Source organism: Miniopterus natalensis, chromosome 1 (genome assembly GCF_054644295.1).
Source record: "Miniopterus natalensis isolate mMinNat1 chromosome 1, mMinNat1.hap1, whole genome shotgun sequence".
In the NCBI taxonomy this organism is placed as follows: Eukaryota; Metazoa; Chordata; class Mammalia; order Chiroptera; family Miniopteridae; genus Miniopterus; species Miniopterus natalensis.
The window spans coordinates 95,756,605-95,772,328 of record NC_142081.1 but is presented as its reverse complement, the minus strand read 5'-3'; the positions used below and the strand labels follow the sequence as shown (position 1 = coordinate 95,772,328).

General features: G+C 36.9%; 1 protein-coding gene across 2 annotated transcripts in view; it reads left to right on the top strand.

Moving 5' to 3' along the window:
* Nucleotides 1-15,724, top strand: part of TSPAN3 (tetraspanin 3) — a 34,974-nt gene that overhangs the window by 17,558 nt on the left and 1,692 nt on the right. For both annotated transcript variants that reach the window (XM_016214202.2, XM_016214203.2), the window contains exons 4-6: nucleotides 1,378-1,479; nucleotides 2,644-2,796; nucleotides 4,030-4,113. In XM_016214202.2, the coding sequence (XP_016069688.1) occupies nucleotides 1,378-1,479; nucleotides 2,644-2,796; nucleotides 4,030-4,113 (339 nt within the window). The remainder of the gene's footprint in view (nucleotides 1-1,377; nucleotides 1,480-2,643; nucleotides 2,797-4,029; nucleotides 4,114-15,724) is intronic.

Genomic DNA, 15,724 nt, shown 5'->3' with positions numbered 1-15,724 from the left:
GTCATTTCCTTTTACTTTCTTTCCTCTTTCCTTTCTATTTTGCCTGCTTTTGCTTTCCACCTATAGTACCATTTAAGGCTAAACAGGCTGCTTTAAATTAATTACTTTGGGCAGAACTTTAGAGCCATGTTATGAAGGTATAATAGAGTCATTATAAAGTATGATTTTAAATCAAAGACATGATATTCCAATGTAATATTCAAATCGTTGATACATAAGGTATCAGGCAGCTATGCCAAAAAAAGGAATGCAATGGGGTTATGCTCCTACCTATGATCTGGTTATCAATTTTATAGTCTCCTGAAATCACTGATACAATTACCAAATAAGTCTAATCATCTTAAAAGGGTAAGGAGAATCGGGTATAAACAGACTTTATTAAGTGACACTTTCTTTCTTATCTCTTTAGTAATTGGCAGGAAAGTGTCATTCCTAAGGACTGATTTTTTTTACCTGCTGATTACTTTTGCATATTTGGCCAAGTCTAATAATTGTCCCAAAAGTATCTTGTGGTGGTTTTTTATTTTATTTTTACCTTCTTTAGGAAAGGAAAATGAGTAGATCTTCTGAGACTACACTGAAAACATATTTAGAAAGAAGGCAGTTGGCCTGGCCAGTGTAGCTCAGTGGTTAGAGCATTGGCCTGCTCACTGTAGAGTTGTGGGTTTGATTCCCAGTCAAGGGCACTTGCCTGGATTGCAGGTTCGGTCCCTAGCCCCAGTTGATGTGTCTCTCTCACATTGAAGTTTCTCTCGCTCCTCTCTCTTTCTTTCCTCCCACTTCCCTCCCTTCCACTCTCTTTAAAAATATATCTTTATTGATTTCAGAGAGAGGAAGGGAGAGGGAGAGAGAGATAGAAACATCAATGATGAGAGAACCATTGATCGGCTGCAACCCGCAGCTGGGGCATGTGCCCTGACTGGGAATCGAACCCCGATCGCCTGGATGGATCCCAGGTCAACGCTCAACCACTGAGCCACGTCAGGCCGGGCTCCACTCTCTTTTAAAAAAAAAAAGAATCAATGGGAAAAAATATCCTTGGTGAGGATTAACAAAAAAGAAAAAAGAAGGCAGTCTATTTATCATTTAGAACATCTGTGTCAGTGCTCAACTGCTTTCTCCCTTTTGAGTGGGTTGTTAGCCTACCATCTTGCACACAATCTTTTCTTTGAATGCTTAATCTATGTGATATAAAATGTCTGAATTTTTACCTGAATCTGTATAGAGGCAGAAAAGGAGAAAATTTTTTCTAATAAGAAATTTACAGAGAAATCTGGCAGTTTTGCAGGTACACCATTTAGGTATTTTAGCTAGAGCCTTGACTAATATTACTTTTACTAGTATTTTAGAGGGACCAAATTGTTTGTTTTGATTTAGGTGGAAAATGAGGTTGACCACAGCATCCAGAAAGTATATAAGACCTACAATGGAACCAATCCTGATGCTGCTAGCCGGGCTATTGATTATGTACAGAGACAGGTGAGCTCTCTTGAGGTGAATTTGGTTTTGAGGGCCAATCACTGTTGGGTCAACGTGAAACTTACTCTGCTATTATTATGTAAATTAGCCATGTACCTTCACAGTCATGGTTAACTTCATAATGTATTCAATATTTTTATCTTCATCCTTGAAAGGTTTTCTCCCGTCATCACCTAGTCAAAGATAAAAATGCATCTGACTTTTTCCCCATAAAATTAATTAACCAGAGAGGTGATAATGGAAGAGAGGTACATGTCACAGGGAAGGTGGGAATCTAGACAACTTAAAAGGAGGTGGGAGATCTTCTTCATATATCTTTTTAAAAATGTTTTTATTGATTTCAGAGAGGAAGGAAGAGGGAGAGAGAAAGATAGGAACATTAATGATGAGAGAGTCATCATCAATTGGCTGCCTCCTGGGGAGCCACTGGGGATCAAGCCCGCCACCCGGGCATGTGCCCTGGCCGGGAATCGAACCGTGACCTCCTGGATCCTAGGTTGATGCTCAACCACTGAGCCACGCCCGGCCAGGCTTCATATATCTTTTAAAAGCAAGACCAGAAAAGGTAACTGACAAAACTGTAAAAAAATATTATGGACAATTTGAAACATATACGGAGATAGAAAGAATAGTATAGTACATCGTTATGCACATAAAACCACCTTCAAATTTGTCGGCATTTTGTCAGTCTTGTTTCATCTTGTTACTCCCACATATCTTTTGCTAGATTATCTTAAAGCAGATCACAGACATTTTAGACAAAATATTTTAAACACTCTGTCATTGGAAATAGTATTTAATTCAGAACCAGGTATTTCACATGTAAGATAGGAAGATTTTTCTTAGCTATAAACTACCTCTTGTGGGAAATGTGCTCTTCATATGGAGGTGCTAGAGCCACTCGCCATATGCAGCTATTTAAATTAAACTGAAAAATTCAGTTCTTTAGTCACACCAGCCACAGTTTAAGTGCTTAATAGCCTTATGTGGCTAGTGGCTTCCGTGTTGGACATGCAGACATAGAACATTTCTATCAATGCAGGAAGTTCTATAGGGATATCACTGTTTAGAGTAACTTTAAGTTCTGCAGTACACAAAACTCTAAAGTTCAACACAGGTATATGTATTTTGTGAGGAGTAATATCTCTGTTCTCCTTTCCAAAGCTGCGCTGTTGTGGAATTCACAACTACTCAGACTGGGAAAATACAGACTGGTTCAAAGAAACCAAAAATCAGAGTGTCCCTCTTAGCTGCTGCAGAGAGACTGCCAGCAGCTGTAATGGCAGCCTTTCCCACCCCTCCAACCTTTATGCTGAGGTAAGTTCAGTTTCTTGGCCAAAACTTGAATCTAGCCTGGTAACCTGTTTTTCTCTGTGAATCATCTCTACCTGGAAGTTCTTTTCTACCCTCTTTTGTTTGTCCTTTTAAGTGTACAGCTCAGTACTATTGAATATATTCACCACCACCATCTCCAGAACTCTTTCCCTCTTCCACACTGAAACTCTATACCCATTAAATAACTCTCCATTCTCTTCTCCCCCAGTCCCTGGCAACCACCATTCTACTTTCTGCCTATGAACTTGACTATTTTTAGGTACCTCATACAAGGAATCATACAATACTTGTCCTATTGTGCCTGGCTTACTTTTTTACTCAGCATAATGTCTTCAAGGTTCATCTATATTGTAGCATGAATCAAAATTTCATTCATTCATTCATTCATTCATTCATTTATTTAAAATATATCTTTATTGATTTCAGAGAGAGGAAAGGAGAGGGAGAGGGAGAGATAGAAACATCAATGATGAGAGTCATTGATCGACTGCCTCCTGCGTGCCCCCTATTGGGGATCAAGCCTGCAACCTGGGCATATGCCCTGACCGGGAATCGAAGCCCAATCGCCTGGATCCTAGGTCAACGCTCAACCGCTGAGCCATGCCTGGCCGGGCTTCATTCCTTTTAAAGGCTGAGTAATATTCCATTGTATAGATAGTCCACCTTTTGCTTATGCATTCATTCATGGATGGACACTTGGGTTGCTTTCCCCTTTTGACTGTTGTGAAGAATGCTCCTATGAAAACGGGTGTACAAATATTCTTTTGAGTTCCTGCTTTTAATTTTTTTTATTTTATGATTTAAGTTATATTATGTTCAGACTATAGTTATGTCTTTTTTAATTAAAAAACCAAAATTTTTTAAAATTACAGTTGACATACAATATTATATTAGTTTCAGATGTGTGTATAGTGGTTAGACATTTATATAGCTTACAAAGTGATCTCCTCAATAAGCCTAGTGCCCACCTGACACCCTGCATAGTTATTACAATATTATTGACTATATTCCCTATGCTGTAGTTTATATCTCCATGACTTTTGTTTGTCTTTAAAGCTATTTTATTTTACTGTAAATTATTTTTAAATGCATTGTCTTCTTTTTCTGTCTTTTAGTTTCTGTCATTTTCATTTCTGCCAGAGAGTAGTAGTATGTGACCTTGTCGCTTTCAGTTTTAAAAGAGACATCTAATAAGGATGACTTTGTGTGTTGCAGGGGTGTGAGGCCCTAGTTGTGAAGAAGCTACAAGAAATCATGATGCATGTTATCTGGGCAGCGCTGGCATTTGCAGCTATTCAGGTAAGCACAGCTAGCCAAGCGATTGTGATCAGAGTGTACTGATGTCAACCCTGAATGGTTTTAATCACTAAGTGTATGTAGATAACTTGAAAATGATTGAGATACCAGGCACCAGTTTCCAACATCTTTTATTTCCTGTCTTTAGACCTAGACCCAGAATGGTTTCAGGAAACCAGAGGTCTGGATTTGGGGACCGTGTGTGAGAGGACTCTGTCTTATTTTCTTGACTTGATTAGTGAGTGACCTGTTCAAAATGCAAACTGTTGTCATAGTGTATTCTTGGGAGATATTTTAATAGAACTTTGAAGAATTTTTAAGAATTGTATTGCTTTATTTCAGTTTGGGAATAGCTTTATTTTAGTCTTTTAAAAATATTTTTTCTCCTTTCAGTTCTTGCTTTTCTGTCCTCAAGGGTTTTATATGTTTATATACATAAATCAAGAACTGGTACTACAACTCTAGTATCTTATAGGAGCAATCGTATTGCTTTACAGAAAAGGCCTTAAAATAAAAACTGAGGTTCTAACCCCTTCTGTATTTGAAACTTAGTTTTTTAAGGCAGATAATCATCAAGGAGTCCATGACATCACTTGACATATCTGGAAGTGTACCATGCCATTGTTGGTAGAAGAGGGAACTGTTTTCTCAACTACTGCCAGTAAAAATAGCCTTTTCCCCCTTAACAACAGCATGTGCAAAGTAGCTGGAGTAATTGCTTAATTATCGCTTAACTTCATCTACTGCCAGACCACCCCCTCCCTACACACACACACACGCACGCACACACACACTTATCCCTTACCCCTACCTGTAAATAAAAAAGACAGCTATTTTTATGCTCAGTACAACTACTTACATGCCTAGTTTGTCAGGTATATTCAGTATATCTTAGAGAGTCTATCAGAGGAATGTTTTAGAAGAGTCTTAAAACTGAGAATAGCCAACTTTTTGAAAATGATTGAAAATCCTTTGCATCCAACCTGTTTCTTAGAGCGTTCTTTTAGTTGTTCTTGAAATATGCTTTAGGCCTAGAGAATATATTTTAATTGTTAGATAAAACCAATTTGATTGCTAGTTTATAAGTTGCTTGGATTGCTTCTCTCTATTTGAACAGAAGCTAGTGTATTTAATGGGCAGTGTCTTTTAAAAGGGCAAAAGGGTGATTGTTTACTTTGCTAGTATTCAAACAGCCCTGAAATGATTCATTAAAAAGCCTAGCTTTTTATTTGCTCTGATCTTTGCCTTCCTAACATTTACTTTGGCATAGCAGTAATCTGTTCATCAGTAGGGATGTGTTTCATATTTTGATTGTCTGTACAAACACATTTATTTAGGTAAAAATAATGAAACTTGAAGGAGTCTTCTTGTCTTAAGTGAAATCCTGACCTGTGCATTCTTAATAATTTTATGTGTAGTAAGAAAGCTGCACATGTTAGCATGCAGCAAAGAAAGCTTTGGAACTGTATGGTGACTTTTTAAAAAATATATATCTTTATTGATTTCAGAGAGAGGAAGGGAGAGGGAGAGAAAGAGATAGAAACATCAGTGATGAGAGAGTCATTGATTGTCTGCAGCCCACAACCCGGGCGTGTGCCTGACCAGGAACTGAACCCCGATCTCCTGGATCCTAGGTCGATGCTCAACCGCTGAGCCATGCCCGGCTGGGCTGTATGGTGATTTTTGATCATGCAATATGCAACATGTGTATAGAAGACTGATGAAAATTGTCCCTTTAGTTATGTCCCTCATCTAGTTAAGGTTATTAACCAGCCAGATATTTCTTCATTAACTTTTTTAGTGGGGACTAATAAATATTCTAACTAGTCTCTTCTCATATGCATTTGTCATGAGATGCTCACTGGCACCAATACAACGCCAACAGGAATTCCCAATTTGGGGTGTGGTGAAGAAGGAAACTATCCAGTACAAAACAATTCAACTATGATATAGCATGGCTGTGGAACAGCTCAATAGTGATACAGCATAACTGTGAAAACAGCCTGGCTGTGAGGCAAGCTTGGGGCCAGGCCCCTGTCTGGCTAGACATCTCTGCTCTTTCCTAGTCTGCTCTGGTCTGCTCTGGTGAAATATCTTCAGTGTTTCAGCTCAGTCAGGGAAATGCAATCTTCAGTGGAAAGGAAAAGTGTGCTCCCAGAGCCAGAGGAGAGCTGGCTTATCTCACCCCTGGCCCCTGATTGGTCCATCCTCATGCAAAAGAGGACTCCAAATCTTTGCAGTTTGATTGGTCCAAAAGGCACTGTCCTGATTGATCAGAATGGAGCCATTGTGATTGGTCAGTGAAGATATTGATGGGGGAAATACAGCTGCTCAGCTCTAATTGGATGGGGAAAGCCTCAGTCCTATTGGTTGAGGAACTCTTTTATAAGGGCTAGCTCACATGGCAGAAACATAGTGTAGCCAGGCAGTTCAGTGCAGAGGCAGGTAGTTCAGTGCAGGCTTTTCCCTGAAGCACAGTTTGCATGAGATGCCCCTGTGTAGAAATGGCTGCTAGGCTGTTTATTTCTTTTAATTGGAGCACAGTTAGTTAACCAGTGGAGCCCCTTTTAGTAGCTGTCTTTTTTTCTCAGGGTTCACATATTTTATACTTAAATCACCCTGACTTAAGTAATAGCTGATAAGGATTTTTTTTTTTTTAATATTTTTACCTGTTTTGTCTTAAGAACTTTATAGTTTAGTTCTTATATTTAGATTATTAATTTATTTTGAGTTAATTTTTATATATGGAGTGAAGTAGGGGTGAGGTATGATAAATATTTGATGTTAGGGATTCAGAGCTTTCACAGACTCAAAACCTCTAGTGGCTTTGAAAATGAAAAAAAAAACTTTTATTTTAAGGAAAAACCATTCATTTTAGGTAATAAAAGAAGTTTCCCTAATTTTTCTTTTTTTAAGAGTACCTATAAATGTTCTAAACTTCTGATATTCAAAATCTAATGTGCCCTGGTACCTTGGGTGTAGAAAACCTGGCAAAGGCAGAAACAATTCAAAGATCAGTAAGCTCTTGTGTTTGTATACCAATCCTGAGAAAGTTAGACCTAGAAGGGCACTTGGAGATTCTTTAGTTCCTGTGTCCTTCATTTTAAAGGTCATGAAAATGCGGGTGAGTGAGGATAATATGACTTATGACTATCACAAAAGCTTGACCCACAGCTCTATTGTACTCCAGTTGCAAATTGAAGAATTAAGATTCTCAAAAGATAAAATTCCTAAATTCTGTTATGAAACCTGATAGTTAATTGACACTTCAGCTGAATAAGTTATACAGTGTAATACCATTGAAATATTAGCACTTTCCTTCAGGTTCTAAAGTGGGGAAGCTCTAAGAGTTATCATAGTAAATATGGTTTGAAATAATGTTAATGATTGAAAGTTGATTTTTGATAGTGTTTTGAGTATCAAAACTGTTTTAAGCATTGTCTCCTTTGATTTTAGTGTGATTTGTGGTATTAACTATTACGGTACATTTCATTGATGTTCTAATGCATAAAGGTGAATTTAAGAAGAAGTTCTTTCATAAGCTTAATTTTTACCAATAAAAGGCTCTAGTTCAGGAGTTGCCCATCTGTGTGGGCCAAATCTAGCTCACCACCTCTTTTTGGGTGAGCTACACTTGTTTATGTATTGTCTGTGACTGCTTTTGTGTTACAGTGGCAAAGTTGAGTAGTTGCAACAGATCAATTTTGTCTCTTGGTCCACAAAGCCTAACATATTTACTGTACTGCCCTTTAAGAAACATGTGCCAACCCTTGCACTAGTCTACTTAAATGATCTTGGTTTGGGTAGGACCAAAATGATCAAGAAAGAAAAATCTGCAAAATATTAGGTAATTATTATAACAGGGTTTTTGAATATAAAATAATGAGATTTAAAATTTTTTTACTATACGCCTTATCTTGTTAGCTTATTAATCAGCAAGATATTTTACTTTTTTGAGAGTAGTTATCCTTTTAAGTTAACAAATGATTAATTATGAATTTCATATCAGAAATTCATGAAGGACAAAACATCTAGGTTTTGATATGGCAAGCTCTTAAGTATCTGCTGTGGGTAAGGCTCTCTGCACAGGCAATATGGGAAAAATGGGAATGGTCAGTCTTTGAAGCCTCATGAAGTTAGCATGTCCTCAAGTGGAGTGGTCGAGAGCATGCTTTTAGAGAACAGTTTCCCAAGGCCATGGTGCTTTTTTCTGTTCTGTATGCCAAATGTGAAGGAAGGAGGTTGAAACTGTATTTCTGTTCCTTCCTGCTTCTTGACTACTAATTATTTATTAAAATGAGTTAAAACACATAAGTGAATAACATTTCAGATGGAAGCCACATATAGTTAGAATTGAGTGGCTAGATTCTTTAAAAATATATATTCCAATTAATTCTTCCTTAAAAACTTAAACCAAAGTTTGGGGAGCTAATTTTTGAGTAGCTATGTAACCAGTACCAAGGTTTCACTGCCTGCTGCCACGAAAACCAAACTGGTAAGACAAATGCTGGTGAAAAAGGAAAGAGGTTTATTCCAGTGCCAGCATCGAGAGAAGATGGGAGACTTTTGTCCAAAGCCCATCTTAGCATCTCAGTGCAGGCAGGGTTTTTGTTTGTTTTGTTTTGTTAATCTTCACCCAAGGATATTCTTTCCATTGATATTTTTTAGAGAGAGTAGAAGGGAGGGAGGAGGGGGGAGAGAAATATCGATGTGAGAGAGAGACATCAATTGGTTGCCTCCCGTTCATACCCTTCTGGGGCCGGGGATCAAACCTGCAACCCAGGTACATGCCCTTTACTGGGAATTGAATCCATGACCCTTTGGTGCATAGCCCAACACTCTAACCACTGAGCAACACCTGCCAGGGCTCAGGCAGGTGTTTTCATAGGAAGGTAGAGAGAAAGCAGAACAAAGAGATCAGGAGGAGAGGCCTGTGGATGTGCAGGCAGTGTCCTTGATGGTCCTGATATGTCTGGTTAATGTCAGCATACTGAAACTGGTCAGTGCTAGCCAGATTCCTGGAGTTGGGCAATCTGAGTCAACTGAAGTCGTGGTCAAGGCTGTTTTTTTGTACAAGAGGAAACTGGGAATGCTGAAACCTGTAAAATGTGTATAAGGAAACTCTCAGTATGTGAGTTCCTTCTATCGGTCTGTTAGTACATTTTAGTTTACTTCCATTTCATGGTTAGAGTAGCATAAAATTTTTATTCCCTGTTACAGCTAAGGCTTTTTTTTTAGTTTTTATTTTTATTTGGAAGAAATTAATCCTTTTAAAATCCTTACTTGAGGATATGTTTTTATTGCTCTTTTAAGAGAGAGAGGAAGAGAGAGAGACGGGAGTGGGGGGAGAAAGAAAGAGAAAAAAACACATTGATACGAGAGAGAAACATCGATTGGTTGCCTCCCATATACTCCTGACCAGGGATCGAACCTGCAGCCTAGGTATGTGCCTTGACCAGGAATTGAATCTGCAACCCCCTTTTTTTTGGTGTACAGCAGGATGCTGTAGCTGGCTGAGCCACTTGGCCAGGGCAGGAAATTAATCTTAACGTTTTGAAGATATTTTAAATTGAAAATGTCCATTTGACAAAATAAAAATAATGCAAATTTAGTAAAATGTAAGCCTCCTTCTCAGTCTTGACCCCAGTTCTCACATCTTCCCTGCAAAGGCAACCACTGTTACCAGTTTCCTGTATACCCTTCCAGAAGTAATTTGTGATTAGACAACCATATATATATTTTTATGCAAATGGAAGCTTATAGGATGCAGTTTTATACCTTGCCTTTAAAAAGAAATTGAGATAAATGTATATTCACATGCAGTTTTAAGAAAGAATACAGACAGAGCCCTTGTATGCTTTCCCTATTATCTCTTAGTGGTAACATTTTTTCCCCAACCACAGTATATCACAAGCAGGGTATTGACACTGATACAATTTACCACCTTTATTTAGATTTCTCATGTCTATGTGCATGTATTCAGTTCTGTACAATTTTATGACCTGTGTAGGTTTCTGTATTGAACACCACCAACCAAGATACTGAACAGTTCCAATGTCACAAGGATCTCACTGGGTACCATCTGGCACCCCTTTGTTACTACACCCATCTGTCTCCTGTGCCTCTGGCCCCTTAACCTGGCAACCACTAATCTGTCTTTCATTTCTAAAATTTTGTCATTTTAAATGTTTTATAAATTGATTCATATGGTGTGTAACCTTTGGAGCTTGCTTTTTTAAATTTTTTTATTTTTATTGTTGACAGTATTACAGATGTCTCCCAATTTCCCCCCCTTAGCCTCCTTCCTCCCAGGTCCTGCCCTACCCAAGGCCTTCACCACACTATTATCTGTGTCCATTGGCTATGCATATATGTATATAAGTTCTTTGGTTAATCTCTTCCCATCTCCTCCCCCCCCCCGCCACTCCTCTGAGATATGTCAGTCTGTTCCATGCATCCATGCCTCTGGACCTGTTTTGTTCATCAGTTTATTCTATTCATTAGATTCCACATGTAAGTGAGATCATATGATACTTGTATTTTTCTGCCTTATTTCACTCAGCATAATATTCTCCAGGTCCATCCATACTGTTGCAAAGGGTAAGAAATTCTTCATTTTTACAACTGCATAGTATTTCATTGTGTAAATATACCACAACTTTTTTATCCACTCATCTATTGATAGGAACCTGGGCTGTCTCCAGATCCTAGCTGTTGTAAATTGTGCTGCTATGAACATAGGAGTACATATATTCTTTCTGATTGGTGTTTCAGGATTCTTAGGATTTATTATTCCCAGAAGTGGGATTGTTGGGTCAAATGGCAGTTTCTTTTTTAATTTTTTGAGGAATTAATTTTTTAATTTTTCCACGGTGGCTGCACCACTCTACATTCCCACCAGCAATATACTAGGGCTCCCTTTCCCCCACATCCTCACTAACACTTGTTGTTTGTTGATATATTGATGGCAGCCATTCTGACAGGTGGGAAGTGATACCTCATTGTGGCTTTAATTTGCATCTCTCTGATGACTAGTGACTTTGAGCATTTTTTCATATGTCTATTAGCCATCTGTATGTCCTCTTTAGAGAAGTGCCTATTCAGGTCCTTGGCTTATTTTATAATTGGATTGTTTGTCTTCCTTTTGTTGAGTTGTATGAGTTCTTTATGTATTTTGGAAATTAACCTTTTATCAGATGTATCCTTGGTGAATATGTTCTCCAATACAGTGGGTTCCCTTTGCATTTTGAGGATGGTTTCTTTTGCTGTGCAGAAGCTTTCTGGTTCAATGTAGTCCCATATGTTTATTTTTTCCTTTGTTTCTCTTGCCCTAGGAGATGTATTGGAGAAAAATCTGCTATGTGAGATGTCTGAGATTTTACTCCCTGTGTTTTCTTCTAGGATTTTTATGGTTTTGTGATTTACATTTAAGTATGGTGTGTCTAGTTTCATTTCTTTGCATGTATGTGTCCAGTTTTTCCAAGACCATTCATTGAAAAGACTGTCTTTACTCCATTGTATACCTTTGCCTCTTTTGTCAAATATTAATTGATTATAATGACATAGGTCTATTTCTGGGGTCTCTGCTCTGTTCCATTGATCTATATGCCTATTCTTTTGCCAGTACCAGGCTGTTTTGATTACATAGCTTTGTAGTATAATTTGATATCTGGAATTATTATCCATCCAGCTCTGTTCTTTCTCAAGATTACTGTAGCTATTCAGGGCCTTTGGGGTTCCATGTAAAATTTTGGAATATTTGTTCTAGATCTGTAAAATATGCTGTTGATAATTTAATAGGAATTGCATTGAATCTGTATATTGTTTTGGGTAATATTGACATTTTAATGATGTTAATTTTTCCAATCCATGAACACTCTATGTGTTTCCACTTGTTTGTATCTTCCTCTATTTCATTCTTCAATATTCTATAATTTCCTGAGTACAGGTCTTTTACCTCCTTAATAAGTTTGTTCCTAGGTATCTTTTTTGTTGCAGTGGTAAATGGGATTGTGTTTATAGTTTTCCTTTCTGAGAGTTCATTATTGGTGTACAAAAATGCTACTGATTTTCAGATGTTAATTTTGTATCCTTCATTTCTTTTCAATTCAATTCATTTCTGAATTCATTTCTTAAATCTCATAGTTTTTTGGTGGAGTCTTTAGGGTTTTCTATGTACAATATCATGCCGTCTGGGAATAATGACAGTTTTACTCCCTCCTTTCCAAATTTGATGCCTTTTATTTTTATTCCTTGTCTGATTGCTGTGGCTAGGTACTGTGTTGAATAAGAGTGTGTGAAAGCAGACAACCCTGTCTTATTCCTGTTCTTGGGTTAAACACTTTTACTTTTTGGCCACTGAGTATGATGTTGGCTATAGGTTTGTTATATATGGCCTCTATTATGTTGAGGTATGATCCCTCTATTCCCACTTTGCTGAGAGATTTTATCAAAAATGGGTGCTGGATTATGTTAAATGCTTTTTCTGCATTTATTGATATGACCATGTGATTTTTATCCTTCACTTTGTTTATGTGATGTATCACATTTATTGATTTGCTAATATCGTACCAGCCTTGCATCCCTGGAATAAATCCCACTTGGTCATGGTGTGTGATCTTTTTTAATATTACTGGATCCAATTTGCTAATATTTTGTTGAGGATTTTAGCATCTATGTTCATCAGGGATATTGGCCTGTAATTCTCTTTCTTTGTAGTGTCTTTATCTGGTTTTGGAATTAGGATAATGCTGGCCTCATAAAAATAGATTGGAAGTCTTTACTCTGTAATTTTTTGGAATAGTTTGAGGAAGATAGGTGTTAGTTCTTCTTTGAATGTTTGTTACAACTCCCCTGTGAAGCCATTCAGTCCAGGACTTTCGTTTCTGGAAGTGTTTTGATTACTGCTTCAATTTCATTAGTTGTTATTGGCCTATTCAGGTTTTCTGATTCTTCCTGATTGAGTTTTGGAAGATTGTACATTTCTAAGAATTTGTCCATTTCGCCCAGGTTGCCCATTTATTTGCATATAGTTGTTTATAGTATTTTCTTACAATCCTTTGTATTTCTGTGGTGTCAGTTGTTATTTCACCTCTTTTATTTCTGATTTTATTTATTAGGGTCCTCTCTCTTTATTTCTCAATGAGTCTGGCTAAAGGTTTATCAATCTTGTTTATCTTTTCAAAGAACCAGCTCTTGGTTTCATTGATCTTTTGTATTTTTTTTAGTCTCTGTGTCATTTATTTCCTCTTTGATCTTTATTATTTCTTTCCTTCTACTTACTGTTGGATTTTTTTGTTGTTCTCTTTCTGGTTCTTTTAGTTGTAAGTTCAGATAGGTTTTTAGAGATTTTTCTTGTTTCTTGATGTAGGCCTGCAGTGCTATGAACATCCCTCTCAGGACTGATTTTGCTTTGCTCTATAGATTAGGGGTTGTTGTGTGTTCATTTTTGTTTGTTTCCATGAAGTGTTTTATTTCTTCTTTGATCTCATTGGTAACCTATTCATTATTTAATAACATGCTATTTAGCCTTCATGTGTTTGAATGTTTTTGAGTGTTTTTATTGTAGTTGATTTTTAGTTTTATGCTGTTGTGATCCAAGAAGATGCTTGATATGATTTCAGTCTTCTTGAACTTGTAGAGACTTGTTTTGTGTCGTAACATGTGGTCTGTCTTTAAGAATGTTCCATGTGCACTTGAGAGAGGAATGTATATTTTGCAGCTTTGGGGGGAAATGTTCTATAAATGTCAGTTAAATCCAGCTGATCTATTGTGTCGTATAAGGTCACTGTTTCCTTGTTGATTGGAGCTTGCTTTTTAAAAACATTAGTATCTTGCTATAGTTGCATAGTATTTCATTTTTGTGGCACACTTTACCTAATCTACATTAAAGGGCACTTATGTAAGTCCTGCTATTAAAAACTGCAACTAGTAAATACCCTCTTCATGTGTGTGCAAAGTCTACAGCAAAAATTGTAGGCATGAAATTAAGGAGCCAGAGTATTAGGGACTTTTTGATAGGTATTTCCTAATTTTTTCTCAGAAGAGGATGTTTCCAGTGTACAGTTAAAATAACCTGTATGACAATACCAATTTCATCATAATGCCATCTACGTAGTGAATCATAGAACATTTTAATCCTTAATGGTTTTCGTAATCACTATTTGCCTCTGTATTTAGTAATCATGTTTTGCTGGTTGTTATAATCTACTAAGTGTAGATTAGTTCTCATGACTTGAATATTATAGGGCAAACTTTCATTACAGGAAATAACACTGGACCTAAAATATTTGTATGATATTTCCAAAAATCTGTTATTGGAAAATTTCAATACTCAGTGACATTTCAGAATAGCCAAAACTTTGGAAATGGGTGTGTAATACTTAGTGATGAGATTGGGACTATTAGAAGTTATTGTGGCCCTGGATGGGTGGCTAAGTTGGTTGGAGCCTTGTCCCATATACCAAAAGGTTGCAGATCTGATTCCCAGTCAGGGCACATACCTAGGTTGCAGATTTGATCCCTGGTTGGGGGAGCATATGGGAGGAAACTGATTGATGTTTCTCTCTCTCTCTCTCCCCCCCTTCTCTTCCTCTCTCTCAAATCAATAAACATATCCTCGGGTGAGGATTAAAAAAAAGTTACTGTTTAGGAGACTACATCAAACTAAAAGCTTTTGCACAGCAAAAGAAACCATCAAGAAAACAAAAAGACAACTTACTGACTGCAAGAAGAGATTTACCAGTGCTACATCAGATGGAGTCATATCCAAAATTTATAAAGAACTCAAAAGAACTCATCACCAAAAAAAAAAGTTACTGTATATAACTTAATGTTTTTAAAGAGGCTCATTCCCAAGCATGAGCAGGGTTTTATCAAGCTTTTAAAATTGTTTTAAAATCAATACAAGTTGACTTAATTTAAATAAAAGTGAGGAAAGAAATGATACTTATTTCAGGCCCCATTTTCAGAATGCTGACTCCTTTAGTAGAAGTTAACCAACTGAAAGGAATGTGAGGGAAGGGATAATTTTTTTCCCTAGCAAATTAGTAGTTTCTGAGCTTAGCATTTTTATTGTTCAATTTGACATTGTCTAGAAACATAATCGTGTTTGATTTTTTAGCAGTTCTAAGAATGTTTTGCTGTACCATGAACTGAAATATATTACTTTAGGAATTAAGTACTAAACATGTCTAGAATTGGCTTAAGATATTTAGTAAACTTTCTACAATATCCACTTTTAAAATGCTTTAAGGTGCTTTGCACTAGTAAGCACTCAGATAATACTGATGTAATGAAACTGATGGATTCAAGCAACAAGTAGATACCCTGAATGGATAGAATGTGAGCGTCTGTTTATGGATCAGGTACATTGTGTTGAAATTAGATTGACCTCATATGTACAGAGGGCCCTGCCTTTTAAAATCAAATAACAGACCTTCCACTCTCAATGAAAAGTTAGAAGAGCAAATTAACTTACTCGTCTTTAGCTCTTTTGTTAGTTTATATTTTGTTAGTTTATATTATATTTTGTAAGAAGCCAAGTCAAAATTCTAGAATTGTTTTCTCTTAAATCTAACTTAACACTCTTGCTTATCCAAAATAACGTGGCATG